The 23,216-nt window shown below is 40.4% G+C and overlaps 1 protein-coding gene across 1 annotated transcript; it reads left to right on the plus strand.

Moving 5' to 3' along the window:
- Positions 1–12,082: 12,082 nt before the first annotated feature.
- LOC308089376 (high-affinity choline transporter 1-like) lies at positions 12,083–22,391 on the plus strand (the record flags this gene model as incomplete). Its single annotated transcript, XM_080434061.1, has 6 exons — positions 12,083–12,266; positions 16,944–17,092; positions 19,564–19,698; positions 20,761–20,914; positions 21,089–21,306; positions 21,831–22,391. 6 exons carry the CDS (start codon positions 12,083–12,085, stop codon positions 22,389–22,391), a joined length of 1,401 nt encoding a protein of 466 aa, XP_080290187.1.
- Positions 22,392–23,216: the final 825 nt, after the last annotated feature.

Raw genomic sequence — 23,216 nt, forward strand, 5'->3', positions numbered from 1 at the left:
AATTGGCATCCATGGAGTGTGTGTGCACAGTTTCGCAGTGATGGGGGCAACGGTGCCGCCGATTAGCTGTACACAGACAGAAAGAATGACACACGGACGGGCGGACGGACGGACAGACAGGGTGCAAAATATACTCTTTGACAATATGCCTTTGACAATAAGTGGAGACAATAAGTAATTTGTTGGATGAACTAGTCCTTTAAACTGCACTAAATTGTTGAGCAGCTCCTTAGGATTCTTACAGTCATTTAATTGTTTTCTTTATCTAACCATATCCTGTGTGTGTGTGTGCGCGGGCGTGCGCGCACGTGCGTATGTGCGTGCGTGCGTGTGTGTTTGTGTGTGTGTGCTATCACTGTGTAACGTATAGGAGAGAGCCAGTACCGTGCTTTTCTGCTGCTGAAGGCAGTGCACACGGTTGTGCACTTGCGCGAGGTGGAGAAAGGGCGGCGGGTGAAAAGGTCAGCGCTGCAGGGTGACCCAGGCACAGGGACGTCCAAACGTTATCGGCTGCACAGCCTGAACGTGTCCCTCGCCAAGTTTGTTGCCTCTCCAGATACCTACGACATCAAGAACTGCTACGGGCTGTGTCCCTTCCCCCTGGTCGACAACGCCAACAACCACGCTGCCCTCCTCAACTCTTTGGTCAGCGACGGCAGGGTCCAGGACGTGGGACGTGCCCTGTGCTGTGTGCCTGTGGCATACACTGACCTCCTCGTGCTGGACCTAGGAGTTTCTGAACGCATTATGAAATTCATGGTGGCGACCGAGTGTGGATGTCGCTAAATGATGGATGAATGGCTTTTTGATTAGCGAGTGGTGGAAAAAGTATTCAAATTCTTTACTTAAGTAAAAGTATCAATACTGCAATGTAGAAATAATACTCTGTTTACAAGTAAAAGTCCGGAATTCAACTTACTTGAGTAAAAGTAGGCTACAAAAGTATTAGTATCAAAAGTAGAAAGTACCCATTATGCAGAATGTCCCATTTCACAAGTTTTCAAATGTATATATTGTATACTGTAAAAATCTTTTGAAAATGGCAGATCTACAAGCTCACAATGTGCAGCATCGTGTGAGCATGTGACCTACATGTGAGCTTGTAGATCGGCTATTTTCAAATGGCCAAAAATGTATTTAGGGTTGAAGTGGTTAATGTATGTTTAATATGAAATCCTTGCCGTGTGCCTCTCAGTGGCAAACACATTTTAATCACTTGAACCCATCGACGTCAAACAGCAGAAATAGCAGACCTACACACTCTCAAAGCGTCATGTCGAGAGCTTGCAGATCTGTTATTTTCACCAAACATTTGCTTATATTTGTCGTATGTTTGCAGTTTGCCTTTACATTTACGGAATAGGGACACTCCATGCGGTTAAATCAGTGCAGTCCTGTTACCCAACTGATACCCAGTGGTGGAAAGTAACTTACTTGAGTACTGTACTTAAGTACAATTTTGAGGTACTTTTACTTTACTGGAGTATTTCCAATTTTTTATTTATACTTTTACTTCTACTCCACTACATCTCAGAGTCAAATCCACTACAATTATTAGAAAACTTTAGTTACTAGTTACTTTGTAGATTTGGATTATTATTACAAAACATACATTAACCACTTCAGCCCTATACATTTTGGCTATTTGAAAATAGCCGGTACACAAGCTCACAACACGTTGTGAGCTTGTAGATCTGCAATTTTCTAAAGATATTTATACACTTTATACATTTGATAACTTGGGACATTTCATGCTTAATGAGTACTTTTACTTTTGATACTTTAAGTATATTTTGATGCCTACAGTTTTGTACTTTTACTCCAGTACATTTTTGGTTACCAGACTTTTAAATGTATACAGAGTGTTTCTACATTGCAATATTGATAATTTTTACTTAAGTAAACAATTTGAGTACTTTTCCCACCACTGCTGATACCCTGAAAGAAAATGCATGTTTTAACCCCCGAGAGGCTTTTTAGCTTCCATATATTTCGTCTTCTATTTTGTATTCAACTTTTGTATTTTTCTACTGGGATTCATTGTAAGAAATTTAGCTAAAGCTCTTCTATGATGCACTTCTACTGCATGAGCACTCTCTCTCTGCTCAGATGATTCCACAACCCTAGTTAAGGGCTCATGGGCTCACTGTAATCATTATTATTTCACAGTAAAATATCTTTTTTTTATAGCATAATGCTGTTGTGCAGACTCTTTCTTTTTGATGGTAACTCAGAGAGGCCCATTTATTTGATTGTAAACAATGTACTGTATGAGCTCAGCATACTAAGCATATTTTCATGTTTCATCAAATGCAAATATATCTGGATCAAATCGAGTGTTATGAAGGCAAAGCACCTTTAGAATGGCTGCTGCCCACACAGCTGGGCAGTTTAACCCATTAAAGGGTAAGACCAAAATGTATAAAAAAATATTTTGAAAATAGCAGATCTGCTCACAATCACACACATTGTGAGCTACTACAAAATACATCATGCTTTATGCAATTATCCAAAATGATACAAATCAAAATCTAATACACTATTGATATCTAACATATGTGATAACTTAGGAAAAACCAGGAAAGTATGCTTTCAAAAAGGATTACCGTAAAAATAAGTAACACAGAGTCAGTCTTAAATAATAATCAGGTTTACTTAATTATTTGCACAGGAGAGACAAGGTGGTACAGCATAAAAACTATTCTATACTGGTAATACAAAATGTTCATCAATATAACAGACAGTTTATCTTTCATTAAGCCCACCCCACAATATAATATCAACATGAATAGGGGCGAAGGCTCATCTTGGTGGCAAGGTTGTCTGTGCTAAGGCATCATGGATAAACTGTAGCCACAACTTTCATGGGTGTGATAAGGCATCATGGATAAACTGTAGCCACAACTTTCATGGGTAAGAAAGAGTAGGCCAGGGAGCAAGGACATCTTATATCAGTAGTTACAGAACTGTCCCTTCTGAGCAAATACATCATACTTTATGCAATTATCCAAAGTGATACAATACAATAATCATAATCTAATACACTATGGATTATAAGTTATCTATCAATATGTTTTGTGATAATAATCTAAATCTGCAAAGTATAGTAACTAAAGCTGTCAAATAATTGTAGTGGAGTAGATAAAAAGTACACCATTTGCCTGAGATAGTGGTGTATAAGTAAAAGTACTGAAAACTGGAAATACTCCAGTAAAGTAAAAACACCTAAACATTTTACTTAAGTACAGTACTTGAGTAAATGTACTTAGTTACTTTACAACACTGGCAAACGACGAAGTTTAAATAAGGCTTTAGGGACAGGTCGATTTTTAAAGAAGGGTACCCCTGGAGAAAATGTATGTGCCCTGATCTAAATGCCATGACCCTCCCTTGACTAAAAAAAGAAAAACAAATAACCCTCCCCAAGTGATTTAAAAAAATATATTAACCCTCCCCGCCTAGGAGTGTCACGATATATTTCCCACGATATAGCCTATCGTGACATTAAAATGTGACGATAGGTATTGTTATGATGTCATACTGTATCGTAATATATTTTTTAAAAGAAAAAAACTTTCTTCAAAGCAATTATGCCTCTGCACTCTCAAATAGGCCTACATCTAATCTAAGATTGTTTACACAGTATTATACTGTATCTGGTATAATAGATTTTTTTGGAGCTGTTGGAAATAACTAGGCTGCACTTGGTTGGTTGGTAAAGTCCAGATGACAAAAATATGAGGTTTTGTGGAATTTATAGTTATGCAGTGTTATATTATATTATATTTGTTATATTAGTGTATATCTGTCCTATGAAACAATGGGTTCATAGTTAGTGAGCACTTCACTTCTCCCTTCCCTTCTCCCCCAAATGTATTTATTTGTGTGTACAAAGCACTTTGTAATTGTTTTTTAAAGTGCTTTATAAAGTTATTTTTAGATGATGGCCAATGTTGATAATACATGAGAAAAGAGCATTAATAATGTATCATATCGATATCATATGCCCAACATCATGTATCGTATCGTGAAATTACATTTAAAACTGATCATGTCCGATGTTTTGCTTTCCACATTGATTAGAACATTACTGTATACATCTTGCTAAATGCACAGTGTAGTATCTGTAGTAGTGGTAGCAGAATGGATAGTGTTCTCAACTTACATGTGGGAAACCCATTGAATCCTGGTCAGATTGAAGATCTGAAGTTGAGTATTTGGTAACCAGTAGTTTTACAACATTTGTCACTCTGCCCTTTTAATTAGTGACTACACTATTGCCTACATAAAACAAATTAGGCTATCAATTATGCAGGGCTGCCAACACTTCTGGATCCTGCAGGATCTCCTGACAATCTCCTGGATTGACATGTCTCCCAAAACCAGAACACAGGAAATCCTACTATGTTAAGTTTCTGGGGAAGGACCCCCAGACCACCCGCTTGGGGGGTGTGGTCAGTGCATGCCATCATACATAGTCTAGAAAGTGGGGTCCACGCGCATGGGTGGATTTTTTCCGTCACTTGGTTTTTCTTCATCCTTGAAGTGTGTATTTTAAGATTCTGCCAGGTATCAGGGTGAAATAATACTATAATAATAGAATAATAGAATATAAATAATAATAACCCTTTATTACACATATCCTGAACCAAAACCTGAAAATTGAAGAAATAGAAAAGACCACAACTTTTGAAGGACAACCAGAGACAAATAAAACCCAAGGAATTGGAATGGTTATTATTAAGATTCAAGCACATTTTGACTCTTATTAGGCTACAGGACAAAAACAGCACCTAAAAAACTGAGCCGAAATGATCACATATATTTCCGTTTTACTAAATACTTTCTCTTATCTAACTGCATTTTCTTAATCCTTGAAGTGTGTTTTTTAAGATTCTGCCATGATGTACCAGACTGAAATAATGTCCCACTGGTAAATTTTTTTAACCCCATGTTAACACTTATCCTACTACCTAAACCCAAAAATGGAAACATAGCAAATATTTGGAAGTATACAACATACAAATGAACACAATTATTATTAAGATTCACTATTTTAGGGCAAAAAGTGAAAGAAACTGAGCCAAGAATGTCCAGATTACATCTATATTTGTCATTTTACTAAATACTTGTGTGCGTCAGTCATTGATCATTCTAAATATGCTCCTCGTTGACTTACATCATACGGTGAAACAGCTCTCGAAGTCACCCTTTTAGCATGTAAACGAACGTAAACAAAGTTGATTCAGACAATATAGAGCATCACCAAACACAGTACTGTTTTTTTTTTAAATACATTTTTATGAGGAAGAAAACCCAGACTGGATCCGCGGATCTGGATTCGGATCTTCAAATAGTAAAATGAGCAGGAAGTTGTCATTTTTATTAAAAAAACAAACAGTAATGATTTTGGTGATGTTCTATATTGTCTGAATCAGCTTTGTTTGTGTTAGTTTATGTGCTAAAAGAGTGACTTTGAGCGCTGTTTCATTGTAGAATGTAAGTCAATGAGGAGGAGCAATTATGTTTGATTTCTTGTCCACCTTTGGAGTTACATCATGGCAAGGTAACTACACAACCCAAACCTCTACCAAAGTGGTCTTGCCCTTTAAAACTTTCCTTCCATTTGGGGAACAACAGCACCATCATCATCCATAGACTCTAATGTCGTCATAGCCAGTGCAGTGCACATTTGATTACCTCATTAACAAATGACATGACCTGCCTGGTGAAACATGTTCAACAACTCTTATTAACATGTAGTGTGGTGAAGTAAGTATGTACATTTTATTTGTATAACACTTCTCACAGAGATAACTCAGTGCTATATCAAGTGCTATACAACAGAAATAAAAACACAGCATGAAACATTCAAATTATTAAAAACAACAAAAACACACACAAAAAATGTAAGACATTCCACAAGTGGTTCATAAAAATGTCCACAGAGGCCGCAGCTCTCAAGACCTGTGGAGGGGCATTCCATAAATTTTTGTTTTTTACCGTTTTTCGTCCCGTGGTGGAACTTCCGTTTTCAGCTATAAGTGTCGCCCACAGAGGAGCTCGGAGGGGGGAGCAGTTAGGGATTAAGTGTCTTGCTCGGGGACATTTTGACACTTAAGCACTATTTACAAAAAATGAAAATAGATCTACAAGCTCACAACGCAGCACAGTGAGCTTGTAGAGTTGCTATCTTCACTATTATTTATATTGTATTTACATTTCTGAAAAAGAAGGAAATTCTTATAAAGTTTCAACGTTTAAATACAGCATGCTTTGATATTAAAAAGAAAATGTACTTTTGAATACTTTCATTTGTGGTTGAGTAATGTTTCACCAGGAGTATCTATACTTTGACTCAAGTACTGGGGTTGAGTACTTTGGGCCACCACTGCCAGTAGAGCCTCATTTTGAAGCATATAGTGATGTCTAATTGTCCAGGACCCTTCATTTGGGCTGTATTCTTGACAAATACCTGACAGGTGAAAGCATGGCTACAAAGGTGATCAAAAGAGTTAACCAGATAACCAGATTTATGGGCAGAGTTTCCTCTTTTATCAGCAAGGATGCCCTCAGGACCCTTTCAGGGGCCCTGATCCAGCCCCTCTTTGACTTTGCGTGCACCTCTTGGTACTCCAACATCTCGATGTCACTGAAGACTAAGCTTCAGCTTCAAACCTCCCAAAACAAACTGATTCGGCTACTCCTCGGACTGGGGCCCATGACCCACCTTTCTCCCACCCATTTTGCCAGCCTAGGCTGGCTCAGGGTAGAAGACAGGATTAAACAACTAAAAATGGGATTGTAAAGCAAATTTGCCCAATATGCCCCCTATTCCCGCATATCTGAGTAAATACCTCCAAAAAGTTAGCGACACCCACAGTCACAAAATTAGAGGGAGCGTTAACAACGATCTGGTACCACCCACCCATAAAGCAAACATGGGCAAATTCTCCTTCTACAGCACTGCCACCCAGGTTTGGAATAGTGTAACCCCATCCCTCAAAAAGTGCAGTTCGCTGGGCTCATTCAAAACAGCCCTGAAAATTCACCTTTCAGGAGGCCAAAAAATGAGGTATACTATTTTCCCGTTAGACAGACGACCCCCCACTTTTTTTGTACATATAGCTTTATTATAATTTTTTCCAGTGCTTTTATTTTTTGTTTGCACATAGTGCTATCTTTTTCTGTATTTTTGTATTGATATTTGAACTGTGGTGACACTATATATGACTATGAATACCAAGGACCTCATTGGAAACAAGACCGCAAGGACTTTTTTTAACTGACCTTTTAGACAAAGTATTTTAAATGTAACTGTGCTGTTTTACATTTTTGCCTAATAAAATATCCAACCAATCAATCAATCAATGACCTGCTACAACAATATCATGTGCCCAGCAGGACCCTAAGGTCAACTGTCCAGAGTCTATTGGTCATTCCTCGTACCAGGTTGGGCGGCCATAGTTGAATGGTTAGAGAGCCCCCCTGGGAGGTTCGAAGTGTCCCTGAACAAGACACTTCACCCCTAACTGCTCCCCCTCCGCATTCCCCCACGAGATGAAAAAAGATAATAAAAAGGAAAAGAAAATGTATGGAATGTCTTTCCACAGATCTTGAGAACGAAAAAAGGTCAGCCTCTGTGGAATTTTTTAGAGCCACTTACAAACATTACTGTTTAAACAAGCATTTGTGGAATGTCTTTGATTTTTTGTTGTTTTTAAGCAGGAGGTGAGGAGGCGGAGGAGGAGTTCCCCCGCGGGACGAAAAAGGTCAAAAACTCAAATGTATGGAATGCCCTTCCACAGGTCTTGAGAGCTGCAGCCTCTGGACATTTTTAAGAACCCCTTGTGGAATGTCTTAGATTTGTTTGTGTGTTTTTGTTGTTTTTAATCATTTGAATGTTTCATGCTGTGTTTTCATTTCTGTTGTATGTCAAGCACTTTGTGAGTTCTCTCTGTGAGAAGTGTTATATACTGTACAAATATAATGTACATACTTACTTACTTCACCACACGTTCATAAGAGTTGTTGAACATGTTTCACCAGGCAGGTCATGTAATTTGTTAATGAGGTAATCAAACGTGCACTGCACTGGCTATGACGACATTAGAGACTATGGATGATGATGGTGCTGTTGTTCCCCAAATGGAAGGAACGTTTTAAGCCTAGCCTGCTCTTAAACTAACAGGGTCTGCCTCCTGGACCAAACCTCGAAGATGGTTTCAACAGGAGAGCAGCCTGATAGTTGAAAGTTCTCTCGAGGTTGAGATTCTAGGAGCCACAAAGTAAGCCTTCATAGCATAGGAATGCAGGGACGCACACGTGTGCACTCACACTCACACACACACACACGCAATCTTTAAATACACACTCCAAGGATTATGAGAAAATAGTTGCCAAGAAAACTACTAAGTATTTAGTAAAAAGACAAATAATAATATGAACATTGTTGGCTCAGTTTTTATATTTTTTGCCCTAAAATAGAGTCAAGACTATTTAGTAAAAACAGAAATATATGATATGAACATTTTCAGCTCAGTTTCTTTTATGCTGTTTTTGTCCTGTAGCCTAATATGAATCTTAATATAACCACTTTATTCCTTGGGTCCAAATTGTATGGGATTTATTTTATCTTGTCTCTGGATGTTTCCTTCAAAAGTTATGGGCGTGTGGCTCCTGGATTCTGACTGTCCAATGTTGGCAGCCCTGCAATTATGGTCTGATGATTCTGCTTTTACTTATGGATCTAGGCTGGCATCTATCCACAAGTTTCCTAGGGCGTTGTGGGCATCACTTCCTGTCGATTTCATTGGATATCATTGGATTTCATTGGATCAAATCGACAGGAAGTGATGTCGGAAACTTGTGGATACACAACTGTCCATATACTGTAGGTCTAAATTAATCACATGCACAGAATTACTTCAAATGATTATGAATATCCAGTTATAAATTGGTCATTGTAACCTACCTGGTGTATGTAATTCTATGAGCAACAAAAACACACTTGAAAGAGGATATCTCTGTGTTGGAAATTGGGATAATGCATCTTTCCAATATGCCTAATGCCTGTTGAAGTTTTGCTTAATTGTTGAACCACCATCGTTAAGATGCTGAATAGATTTGACTGGGTCGTTCACTTGCTGTGCGTTGATGTCTTGTTAACGACCGTCAATGATTCTAAATAGACCAAGTTGTTACTTCATTTGAATTCTTTGTATAGGCTACTTTGAAATAGAGAGGGGTCATTGACCACTGTTCTGCTGTACTAAAAAGGTATATAAAAAACAGACTTTATCAATTCAAAGTTGCATGACCCTCCCTTGGATTCAAAGTCAAATTAGCTGACCCTCCCTTGGACTAAAATTAGAAAGGCATGACCCTCCCCTATTTTCCTCCAGGGACCCTCTTCTGTAAATTTCGACTGGTCCCTTACTTGGGAGGTGTGTTTGTTGGGCGAGGCGACGCACAACGCTCTACAGTTGATGAGGCTCATAGGCTATAAGGTTCATAAGCCTACACAACTACTTGGATGTTTATTTGGAGGGATGTATAACGCTTGCAAGATACTTCTCCACAGTTCACACCAAGGTAGATCATAAAACTAATTACTTACTATACTTGCTGCTGGACGGTGGACCATGCAACTTGGCATTATTTGCATGCTTCTATGCATTTTCCTAATAATTGTTGCCAACAACTTTGTTGGTATTTTTGATTTACTATTATTTGCTGCTGGAGAAAGTAACATTCTCTAGGCTACACCATGCTATGATGCTGCTTAGGCTATGTCTCTGTAGGCTATGGTAGCCTTGGATCAAGACTAGATGTATTTGATCGATTTTGACATTTGAATATGATCATCTTTGGGCTGCACCCCCCAAGTGTCACTAAACATCCGCCCGTGAAGTCCGTATTTCTCCGAACATGTACAAATGCAAACTACAAGGTGCTTACCCGGTAGCCCTCGATGTTAACTCGGCATTCGAAATCTTTGTGCAATATGTTAGTCCATATTTTTCAATAGATATGTGTTTTAATCCCGTCTGCCTTAACACCATTTCCCCCTCGCTTACTTCCTGTTCACATTGAGTGTAATACTGGCTTTCACCGGATGCGCTCATTGAAGAATACAGGGAACGCCCGAAGGAATCCGACACAGACGGGATTAAAACACATGTCTATTGAAAGATACGGACTAATACATTGAACAATTGTTCTTAATGTTGACTTAACATCGGGGGCTACAGGGTCAGCACTTTATACGTTTTTTTGTACATGTAAGGAGAAGTACGGGCTTTCCGCGCGGATGTCCAGTGACAATTGGGGGGTGAAGCCCAAGACTATCATAGATACACAAGTAAAAGTAAGACTCGATCAAATACATCTATGATAGTCTTCTTGATCCATGGCTATGGTAAGGGACAGTTGGTCGGGGGCCGCTGGGCACGCGCGGCATTAATAGGCTGTTTTTTTGGCGGCAGGTACGTTATGTTTAATAATCAAACTACAACAATGTGAGTGAGCACACATCGTGGGGTTGCGCGCTGCCCGCATCAGAGAAATTGCACATCAGAGAGAGACAGGCTACATTCATTTGGTGTCTGCATGGCTAGCTTATTACATTGGTTCTCAAAGTGGGGTCCGGGGACCCCCAGGGGTCCTTGAGGGAGTTCCTAAATGGTAAGATAGTTAGGAACCAAATGGTAATGGACCCTTATGGATCTGTAACTCAGAGAGTGTACAAATGGAACCAAATGGACCCTAACGGGTCCATTTGGTTCCATTGGGTACACTCTCAGAGTTAAATTAACATTGATTTTACAATAGTAATTGGGGTCCCAGAGATAGAAATGCCATTAAATGGGGGTCCATAACCCAATGCATGTCAAACTGGGGGTCCTTGAAATGAAAATGGTTGAGAATCACTATTAGAGCCGTAAAACTTCTTCTCTTATAGGGGGTCCCTGGTATATCTTTTCAAACTAAAGGCAAAAAACTATAAGCAAAGGAAAACATAAAAATTAAAAGGCAGAAAGGTGGATTTGAATTGGGCAGTGAAAGCGAGTCTGAAAAGGTGGCTTTTGAGGGAGGCTTAGTTAGACCACCCAAAAGGTGCCCCCCAAAGGGGTTTGGGGGGCACGATTTTGGCGTTTGTTAGGTGGTTCGAAGACACCACTTTTGGTGTAACACCATACAATGGCTAGTCACAGCTTTTAGAGACGAGTTACATGGTAGAATTAAAAAAGAAATCGCCCCATTGCACATAATGGACGAGCCGTTACACTCACAGCACCTACAGCAATGTTGGCAAATCAGACTGGACAATGTAAATGGACCCAACCCCTATCTGATACGTATCAGTATGGAACAGAAATGATTTCTTTCATGGGTGCCTGATGACATAGCCAGTTAGTGCACTGACCACATGCTCCTGGTGAGTCACAAAGACCCGCAAGTTCAAATCCCAACTCCTGTCATGTCAGTTGCATGTCTTCCCTCTCTCTGTCCTTGGTTTCCTGTCTCAAAGTCAATACTCTACTAAGTAAATGAAGCAAAAACTATCAAAAAGCAATCCACAACAAAGATAAAGTCTCTAGTCTGTGTTTATTTATGTCTTACAAGTTGGGGGGGAGAGGACGTGGGGGGGAAGGGGGGTTGGTCAAGTTATGTTGTAGTTATAGTTGTGCTTTTAACTGTGTTGTGTTTTTTTTAACTTAGCCTTTTAACCTCTTACAACTTATAGTTTTTCACTGCATTATATTCTATTTCTATTGATGTAATGTTTTTTTTATATATTCATCATGCTTCTTTTACTGACGATCTGTATGCATGAATGTGTGGCAACTGGAGCTGTTGAACAGAACACATTTCTTTCGGGATTAATAAAGTGTCTGTCTGTCTGTCTGTCTGTCTGTCTGTCTGTCTGTCTGTCTGTCTGTCTGTCTGTCTGTCTGTCTGTCTGTCTGTCTGTCTGTCTGTCTGTCTGTCTGTCTGTCTGTCTGTCTGTCTGTCTGTCTGTCTGTCTGTCTGTCTGTCTGTCTGTCTGTCTCTCTGTCTGTCTGTCTACAGTTTGACAATGGCTCTAGACATAGCTGGGTTGGTAGGACTGTTGGTCTTCTATGCTCTGATCCTGGCAATGGGCATCTGGGCCTCTAAGAAGTCCAGACAGGAGGAGAAGAAATGTGTGGGCTCCAGGAGTCAAGTCACCATAATAGGGGGACGTAACATGAATATTTGGATTGGAATCTTCACAATGACAGGTGAGTAGGCCTATGTAATTTGTGTTTATTTGCCTGTGCACATGGCTTAGAGTCGATCTGAATGAGATTGCAAAGAATATTTAATTAAATACTGAGATGGCGATCAATAACAATATAAAATATCTATATGCTATTACTCTAATATTATCTATATACTATTAGAACCCATGGCAAGGGCCATGGAGTGCCACTCAGCGTTGTGAGGGATTTGTGCTGGGTCTCACAGCACACCAGTAATCCAACCGGGTCCACACTTGGTACAAATATTACTCAGTACTCTTGCAAGGACCTAAGCTGCTTTCAACACCTTGAATGTACTTACACGTTGTACAATTTGTATGAAAGTTAAGTATTGCGTCACATTTTTGCCCGCTATGCCCGCCTTACTGCGCAGGTGCGACTTCTTCTTCATGTAGTTTTCCGGCAGACTGGATGCCTTACGGCACATTGCTGTCTCCCACTAGGTCGGGAGTATAACACAGTTTGTATTATTAAAAAAAAAAGTGTGTGTGTGTGTGTGTGTGTGTGTGTGTGTGTGTGTGTGTGTGTGTGTGTGTGTGTGTGTGTGTGTGTGTGTGTGCGTGCGTGCGTGCGTGCGTGCGTGCGTGCGTGCGTGCGTGCGTGCGTGCGTGCGTGCGTGCGTGCGTGCGTGCGTGCGTGCGTGCGTGCGTGCGTGCGTGCGTGCGTGCGTGCGTGCGTGCGTGCGTGCGTGTAAAAGGCGTTACTTCACGCTGCCCCCCTCACAGCTTTGTCTGTGTCTGTGTATCTTTCACACTGCGTGACCACTTTATTCCTTTAATATAGGCCAGGGATTCCCAAATGTCTAAATGTGTGGTGTGTGTGTGTGTGTGTGTGCGTGCGTGCTGCGTGTGTGTGTGTGTGTGTGTGAACAGCTACCTGGGTTGGAGGAGGCTACATTTTGGGAACTGCTGAGGCTGTCTACACTCCCTCTCGTGGCCTTATCTGGGCCTTAGCACCCCCTTCCTATTTAATCAACTTCCTCATAGGTAAGAAACATGATGTCTATTCATTCTAAATTCAGTGAAAAGCCTCCTGACATTTACATGGTATATTGACGTATCTTATACTCAAACTGGAATGTGGGTGGGTCACAAAAATGTCACAAATAATTTCACAAAACTTCCGGATTTGATTGCTCAAGCTTGTACACGACGGAGAGCTCTTATTGGAGTGTGTATAAGTATTTATAGGGCTGTCAAAATGTACAAGTTAACATATTAACGCACCTCTATGTTAATCGTGATTAAGTATTTTATTGCCATTAATCACTTTTTATTTATTTATTTGTATTGCCATTTTGCTATCGGTATAGGACACAGCTTTCTATGTCCGTGAGCATATGCAGTGGTTTTTATGTTAATGCGGTATCATTTCTTCTTTTCTGGATCTACGCTTGCTTTCCGATAATAAATAAACATGCATTTGCATAAAGCAAGCATATTTGTCCACTCCCATGTTAATGAGAGTATCGAAGACTTAAAGGGTAAGACCACTTTGGTAGAGGTTTGGGTTGTGTAGTTACCTTGCCATGATGTAACCCCAAAGGTGGGCAAGAAATAAAAAATAATTGCTCCATTGATTAAAAATTGATAATTCAAAATATGCTCCTCATTGACTTACATTGTACGGTAAAACAGCTCTCAAAGTCACTCTTTTAGGACATAAACGAACACAAACCAAGCTGATTCAGACAATATAGAACATCACCAAACCCAGTACTGTTTGTTTTTTTAATAAAAATGTCAACTTCCTGTTGATTTTACTATTTGAAGATCTGAATCCGGATCCGCGGATCCAGTCCAGGTTTTCTACTTATTAAAAATGGCAAAATCAACAGGAAGTTGACATTTTTATTTAAAAAAAAAACAGTACTGGGTTTGGTGATGTTCTATATTGTCTGAATCAACTTTGTTTGCGTTCGTTTTTGTGCTAAAAGAGTGACTTTGAGAGCAGTTTTACCGTACAATGTAAGTCAATGAGGAGCATATTTTGAATTATCAATTTCTAATCAATGGAGCAATTATTTTTTATTTCTTGCCCACCTTTGGAGTTACATCATGGCAAGGTAACTACACAACCCAAACCTCTACCAAAGTGGTCTTGCCCTTTAAGATACATTTTTAAACATTTACACACAGATTGTTTTTTAAGAAAATTAGTTAACATTCTTTGAAAAGTTATGATTTCTTCCCATTCCAAGTTACTATGACTGCCTTTCAAAGTTTGCGAGTCGCATGTCACCCCGACTGCACTCAATATTGAGCGCAAATTATGTGGGAATTGTTGGCTGTCATATTTTACCGGTCAGGGAAATGGAAAGTAATGACAGACTGGACTCTACAATGCAACAGTACCAGCTGTTTCTCTCTCTGTCAACTCGGCTGTGGCAAAAATGTTCCCCCTCAGAAAGCAGGTATGCGGGACATGTGCGGAATGCAAAGATAAACTAGAAAAAGTGCTCATCGGAGCACAGGTCTCCGCCAGGTCAGGTAGGTTATTGTGGGCCAGCAATGTTCGGAATTCGCCAATCAGGATGGAATATGAAAAATTGGACGGAACTATCTTAATCACTTGACTATAGAGATAATGTGTATCGATTTGCATGATGTTTGGAGACAATTTGTGGGAGTAATATAAAAAAGAAAAGTGTTGCAAAAATTGGCCTCCTGTTGGCGCTATAACAGGGCAATGTTAAAAGGGTGGTATTTGTTCCTCACCGTATTGCGAATGTGCGCGCAAAGTTTTACCCCAATCGGACGCTGCGTTCATGAGGTCATGTTGTAGAAAACGGGCCACTCCTGCAAACTTTAGATGTCAATCTTAGCCAATCAGGATGGAATAGGAAAAATAAAACAGATCCGTCTTGATCACATGACATGATACAAGATCATGTGTACCGATTTGCGTGAAATTTGGATAAGATCTGAAGGCTTAATATCAAAACATTTGTTTGACATAGGTCGGCCTCCTGGTGGCGCTATAAAAGGCAGAAGTGAAAAATGCAGAGCAAAGGTTTTTCCTTGGCCTCTAGAGAGTGTGCATACAAAGTTTTACACAGATTGGTGCAGTTATAGGTAAAAACACGAATCGGCCTGTTATAGTGCCACCATGAGGCTGATTTGAAAATGTTCAAGTGGCATTTCTTCCTCGGCCTAGTGGGAATGTGCATGCAAGATTTCACTGAATTTGCAAGCTGCATTCATGATTTGAGGCATTTTGTTCAAAACGGGGCACGCCTGCAAACTTTGGAAGCCATTTTTAGCCAATCAGGATGGAATATGAAAAATCTGAAAGACCTGTTTTGTTTAATGACTATAGAGATACTGTGTACCGATTTGCGGGATCTTTGGACAAAATCTGTAGGAGTACTGTAAAAAAAATCGGCCTCCTGGTGGCGCTATAAAAGGCCCATGGAAAAAATGTGGGGCAGAGGTTCTGCTCTGGCATCCAGGGAGTGTGTGTGCACAGTTTAGCTGCGATCAAGCCAACGGTGCCGGAGAAGCTGTACACAGACAGAATGACACACGGATATACACGGACACACACACAAAAGTACACACGGACGGACGGACGGACAGGAGGCAAAACATACTCTCGCCATGCCTTTCGGCCTGGCGGAGACAATAACAGAGCTTCGTGGCTTCCCTCGGACATCCACATGTGCAGGAGTAACATAATGAAATAGTACTAGAATTGCGATACGGCTTGCAATTTCAATACACTGTATCGAACGTCAATTTCGATTCATTTTCGGTACATATCGAGTATCATGAGTTCATGACAGCCTTATTATGTAATGTTATTACATATGTTTCACAATATTTGAAATTGGCTTTGCACTTCGTTTAAGACTTTGCAGTGTTTCTAATTACTCTATTCTATTCATGCTATGTCCCAACAGGAGGCTTGTTCTTTGCTAAGCCAATGAGGTCTCAGTGTTTTGTGACAATGATGGATCCTTTTCAGCATCGTTATGGCAACACTATCACCACAATCCTTCTGCTTCCCATTCTGATATGTGACCTGCTTTGGGTGGCCTGGATCCTGATAGGCTTGGGTCAGTGATAATTGTGTACTCCGACTACTAGATAAGTACTTTGTCAAGTACTAATCTTATTGACAACTCAGATGATCCTCGAAAGTCTGAGGGCCCTATTTTGGCACACAAGTTATGCGAGGCATTATTTAAGCGCAAACACGAGCGCACAGAGCTACTGGGTAGTCTTGGGTGTGTTTAGGGCGCATCATCAGCACCCCCAAACTGCCCAAAATCGAAGCCCTTTTTTAACCTTGTGTCCCACATTAGAATGAAACACTGTGAGAACTTTCTACGAGTTACAATTATATACAATATTTAGCTATGGGTATGTGTGTGTGTGTGTGTGTGTGTGTGGGGGGGGGGGGGGGGTATGTTTTTTTAAATATTGAGGTAGATGAGTGTTTTGTGTGATTGTATAGCTGTGTGCGTGAGTGCATGTGTGCAGTATATAGTATAGTATAGTATTAATCGCTCATAACCTGATTGGGGGGGAGTTAGCTTCCTGGGAGTTACTGCTCTTGGTAAATGTCTCTTTTGTATGGTGCTTACATCCAAATCACTTTACAATGTTACATTCAACCATTCACACACTGATGTATTGTGCGGTTTTTTTTCAGGTGGGACAGTCAGTGTGATCCTCGATCTTCCTTCGTCCTACTGCATCATCCTGTCTGCAGCCGTCGCTGTCACCTACACACTGCTGGGAGGGATTTATTCAGTTGCCTACACTGATGTCATTCAGCTTGTGTTCATCTTCATAAGCATGGTGAATACTGCCTATTGCAAACAGCCTGGTGATTAAACCCTTCCACTTCACGTAGGGGTCTAAGTAGGTTGTAGAGCATACATGGGCAACTGGCGGCCCGGGGGCCACACGCGCCCCTACCTTCACTTAATGCGGCCTGCAGGTTAATATCAGAATACTGATATATTATTGATTTCAGCTGTTTACAATTCCAAACATGCAAACATGACCCGCTTTAATTACTTCAGTCTATATTAGTAGCTTAATGACTAGTATTAAAATTATATTGTCTTTTTTATGGCCAATGTATTTGTATTGAAGTTCATAAAGTTAACATAAGTATAACTAAATGCATTTGAAATGAAATAAAAATTTTACTTTTCAGGATTCCAATTAAAAAAATAGCAAAAACAAAATCAGGATTCCAATTCAAAAGTACTCCAGTACTCCAACAGATTTTGTCCAAACAACAAAAATAGCCGATCTACAAGCTCAAAACACGTCGCTCCGCGGCGCGTTTTGAGCTTGTAGATCGGCTATTTTTGCTACTTTTGTGTGACATAGAAGTACGGCATTCATTTACGAAAAATGTAGGTAAAATACGGTGTCTGCCCAACAGTATATATGCAATGTGGCCCTCTGGAGTGAGTGTGGAAATATAGTGGCCCTCTACATCATCAAAGTTGCCCACCCCTGTTGTAGAGGCTTATTGTCCGTATCAGCCAGAGCGCGGGAATCTATCCCCATTTCACAATGCGCTAGACCTCTGGGAGATGGAATGCTGCCATCAGTCATACACCAGAGTTGGTAGATCCTAGGATCGAAGGATGTAACCCAGCGAAAGGCGAGTGAGTGCTCTACCAATTGAGCTGAAATATAATTGAAAATAATTGGATCTGATAGGACCTGGATGGATGGATAAATAAAGAGGAGGGGTAACGTCATTTAAGCCTTTATTGTCTCCACCAGGCCAAAAGGCATGGCGAGAGTATGTTTTGCACCCTGTCCGTCCTTCCGTGTGTGTGTCTGTGTGTCCTTCTGTCTGTGTCTCTGGCACCGTTGGCTTGATTGCATCGAAACTGTGCACACGCGCTCCTTGGATGCCAATTCAGAACCTCTGCCCCAAAGTTTTCATATGGGCCTTTTATAGCGCCACCAGGAGGCCGATTTGTGCAAAACAAATTTTTTGACAGTACTCCTACAGATTTTGTCCAAACATCACGCAAATCAATACACAGTATCTCTATAGTCATTAAACAAAACCGGTCTTTCAGATTTTTCATATTCCGCCCTGATTGGCTAAAAATGGCTTCCAAAGTTTGCAGGAGTGCTCCGTTTTGAACAAAATGCCTCAAATCATGAACACAGCGTGCAATTTACGTGAAATTTTTAAATCAGCCTCATGGTGGCGCTATAACAGGCCGATTCGTGTTTTAACCTATAACTGCACCGATCTGTGTCAAACTTTGTATGCGTACTCCCTACAGGTTAAGGAAAAACCTTTGCCCTGCATTTTTCACATCTGCCTTTTATAGCGCCACCAGGAGGCCGACTTAGGTAAAAAAAAAAGTTTATAATACTCCTTCCCATTTTATCCACATTTCACACAAGTCGGTACACATGATCTCTATAGTCATGTGATCAAGACGGATCTGTTTTATTTTTCATATTCCATCCTGATTGGCTAAGATTCACAAATAAAGTTTGCAGTAGTGGCTTGTTTTGAACAAAATGCCGCAAATCATGAACGCAGTGTCCGATTGCAGTCAAACTTTGTACGCACATTCACACTATGTTGAGGAACAAATGCCACTCTTTAACATTGGCCTCTTATAGCGCCACCAGCAGGTCTAATTTAGCAAACCACATTTCTGGAACAAAATGCCTCAAATCATGAATGCAGGTTGCCGTGCAAGGCCTAAGAAGAAATGGCACCCTTTTCACATTGGCCTATTATAGCGCCACCAGGAGGCCACAATAAACTACCTGACCTGGCGGAGAGCTGTGCTCCGAGGAGCACTTTTTCTAGTTAAGGTTTCCGTTTGCTGGCGAGGAAGTAGGGAGACATGGGGTCAAAAGTAACACTTTTTACATTTTGCTTCATAATTCACAGACTACTGGAAATATACTAGTCATATTTTGATATAAGAAACATATGTGCCCTAAATAATACTGACATTTATATGATTTTACTAATAAGGACAAGACTCAAATATTACTTTTAATGCAATAAGTCAGAGTTTTACAATTGCCCCCGTGGCGGGGCAATTGTACACTGTAAAAATGAGTAATATTAACCCACTATACCTCAAATCAAAGCACATCTCTAATCACACAACTGCTGTGGTATTTAATTTACTTACTTGAGTTTTTCTTTTTTTCCCGTATATAATTATTAAGTCAGGTGTTGTAGGTATTTAACATTGTCTATTTTTTATTCATTTTTTATTCTTTCTTTCTTTCTTTCTTTCTTTCTTCTTTTCTCCCTCCAGTGGCTCTGTGTTCCCTTCCTGCTTCTCAACCCATCATCATCTAATGTCACACTTACATCTTTACAATACCAGCCCTGGATGGGTGAGCTGAAGATGGAGGATGCTGGAAAATGGATAGATGAATTACTCTCATTGGTTAGTTGTTGCTTTTTTAGTGCTATGTATCTACTGTGTTTACATATCCATGTGTGCACTCATTGGTTCAGCTCCTTTGTTTAGACCCGAGGATGATATTACTGCTATCATTTGAAATAAGCTTGAGTAAAGAGTACACTATTTTATCTTTGAAAATAGTTCAATTTTGAAAGGATTTTCAATTCAATTTTGGATCAGTATGCCAAACCATCGCTAACCTAATGATACAGTGGAATAGGGCTCTCTCATCTCAAATACATTTCCACAAAGCAAGATTCAGTGCATGAAGTTTGATCCGGGTGCAATAGATATTAGTAGAATAGAATAGTATTATATATTTGTATATCCACTTGTACAGGAGGTTGGGACAGCTGCAACTTTAGCATAGCTTAATGATTAAGACATTGACAAGTTGGTTACAGCAAAGAGATGTCAGGTGTCTGGAAGCAGCAAGTGATTGAGACGGAACTTCATGCTGACCCCATGTACATTTTTGAAAAAGATATAATTAAAAAGTTGTTTGTTATAGTTGTTTTTCTTTTACTTTTTAAAAAAGTGGTTATTGTTTTGAAGCATTAATCATATCATATTCATATTAGATTCATTGATATCTTCTGGAGTTTGAGTTTGATTTATGGAAGCACTCAGGCCTGCATAAAAAAAGGTTGTTTACCCATTTACAAATTTGTAGTAGAAGAGACAGTATTTGAAATTGCAATGAAGTGAACGCACACCACAAGTAAAGTACTACATCTTGGAACCGTAGAAACAATTGGAATATGTAATGTTTAAAAAAGGCTAATACATGGATAAACACTAACAAACACACATGCAAACAAATAGACTATAGGATATGTTTCATTAAGTACAGAAGACCACAATCATCATCTAGAGGCTGTACAATACTATATTACAATTAAATATATTTGAAACATTCATGTTTTCCATATATTAGCGTTTTATGATGAATAAAATTTTGTATGAAAACCCAGCATGTGTGTGTGTGTGTGTGTGTGTGTGTGTGTGTCTGTGTGTGTGTGCTCATGCGTGTGCGTGCTAAAGGCTCTGGGAGGACTGTGCTTGCAGGCTTTCTACCAGAGGGTCCTTTCTGCTGCATCACCTGCTCAGGCTCAGATCACCTGCTTTGCTGCAGCTGTCCCCGCTGTCATCATGGGAATTCCCTCAGTCATCATAGGAGCAGTGGCTTCTACTGCAGGTACGTACGTTATAAACACACACATTGCACACACTGTTAAAGAATGAGTGTATTTATTTCCTAATTGTTGTCATCATGATGATCAATGATAAAAAACATACATTTTGTCAGTGGACTGCCCTCTGCTGGTCTACTGAGTATAAGACACAAACATGTTGAAGTTCATCTTCTCAGACTGGAACCAGACACTGTACGGTCTTCCAACTCCTTTTGAGCGCGGGGAGGCAGGGAATGTGCTGCCACTGGCCCTGCAAAACCTCACCCCACACTGGGTGTCAGTGTTGGGTATTGGAGCCATAAGTGCAGCTGTCATGTCTTCCATGGACTCGGCCCTGCTTTCTTTTGCGTCCATGTTCACTCATAATATCTACAAGAACCTTCTCCGGAAACAGGTTTGAAACTGTGCACTGTATACTGTATGTGTTTTTGTGTCTCTGTGAATGTGAATGTGTGTGTGTGTGTGTGTGTGTGTGTGTGTGTGTGTGTGTGTGTGTGTGTGTGTGTGTGTGTGTGTGTGTGTGTGTGTGTGTGTGTATGCACGTTTGTGTTTGTGTCTTTTTGTAGGTACGTAACCATTTACTGTGTCTCTATGCATGTGTCTGTGTGCACTTGTGGTTGCGTGTCTTCATGTACTGTAGATGGATGCGATTAAGAGAAGGAGAAAAAAAAAGGAAAACAACAACGTTTCTCACTTAGAGTTCTTCAGTGACCATAGAGTATAAACACTTCTAAGGGCAAACAAAGATGGTTTTAGGCACCAGAAGAAGCTCAGACAGCCAACAGGCAAGACTGTTGTGCAGTCAGAAATAAGACACAGTCAGACAGCAAATACTTAGATCTTATGATGCATGCATGTTTCATCGTCACTGGGGTGACATCTTATTTAATATCAAGTCTTTTCCCGCTCTCTTTCAAGGCATCAGACAGGGAGTGTGCATGGGTGATCCGCATAACCGTTCTGCTGGCGGGCTTGGCTGGCACAGGTCTGGCCTTCTCTGGGGAAGGTGTCTTGGCTCTCTGGCTGATGATTTCAGACCTGCAGTACTGCATGATATTCCCCCAGATCGTCTGTGTCCTGCATTGTATCCACGCCAATGGATATGGTGCAGCTGCCGGCTTCATCCTGGGGACTTTGCTTAGACTTTTGAGTGGGGAGCCAATACTCCACCTCCCCCCTGTCCTGGTATTCCCAGGTTGGAGGGAGGACGAGTTAACAGGGGAGATCCTCCAGTATTTTCCCTTCAGGACGTTGATAATGTTGCTAACCTTGCTCATCATTGTCTCATCCTCTTTGCTGGCACATCTGGTCTTCACCCGCCATATGCTGCCTCGTTCCTGGGACCTCCTTGGTGTCTTGAGGGAGGATGGGGATGCGATAGGTTTAAGGCGTGTAAATGAAGTGAAGACAGAGGATGTACACCTGCCTGCTACTACTGACAATTTGCTGGCTGCCTCCACCACCAGCTTGGAGGACTAGCTTTTTTGTAAATTGCTTTTGCTTCAACTGGTAGCCCTACCTAACCCTTTTTTATATCTGTTTATGAATGAGCTTGGTATCTGTCATCATATCATATTTTAGTGTCATCTTTGGCCTGACTCAGCCTGGCCACATATGTCTTCTCACTACCCGGTCAAACTGACACGTTTCACCTAGAAGTCAGGGCTTTTCTACATGTGTCTGATAAACGTTTTGCAGTAGACAGATTTCAGCCCGTCTGTAGCTTTGTTGTTGAAATTCGACTCGAGGAATGTCATATTGTCAGTTAGAAGGAATTGTTTCCAGCACAGTACAGGAGTTTTTGATGTCACCATGAACTTGAGTTGATTACAGCATAAAATACAATTCTGTTGCCTGACAATACTTTTACTTTTATTAGTGATGTGTGGCACACAACGTCCGAGTTTGTGTGGACGAGTTCTAATATGCATATCAAACAGGAGTTCTAAACAGAGTTCTAATAAGCATATCAAATAGGAGTTCTAAACAGAGTTCTAATATGCATATCAAATAGGAGTTCTAAACAGAGTTCTAATATGCATATCAAACAGGGGGTCCTTGTTGAAATTAATAAGGAACAGGCTGCAGGTTGAAAAAGCTCTCAGCTCTGAACTCGATACGATCTGCATCTGGCTCACTGATAACAAACTATCATTACACCTGTTGAATTAGTTCTCCTGCTATGCAACAAAAATGTAGAATGCCTTACCAAAAGCAGTGAAAGAGAGTAAAACCCAACTCTCCATCAAAACCGCCCTAAAAGAGTACCTTCAGGTGGCTGCAATTCAAAACTGGCCCATGTAA

This window comes from Gymnoscopelus braueri (genome assembly GCF_963280865.1).
Source record: "Gymnoscopelus braueri genome assembly, chromosome: 1".
NCBI classification, from domain to species: Eukaryota; Metazoa; Chordata; class Actinopteri; order Myctophiformes; family Myctophidae; genus Gymnoscopelus; species Gymnoscopelus braueri.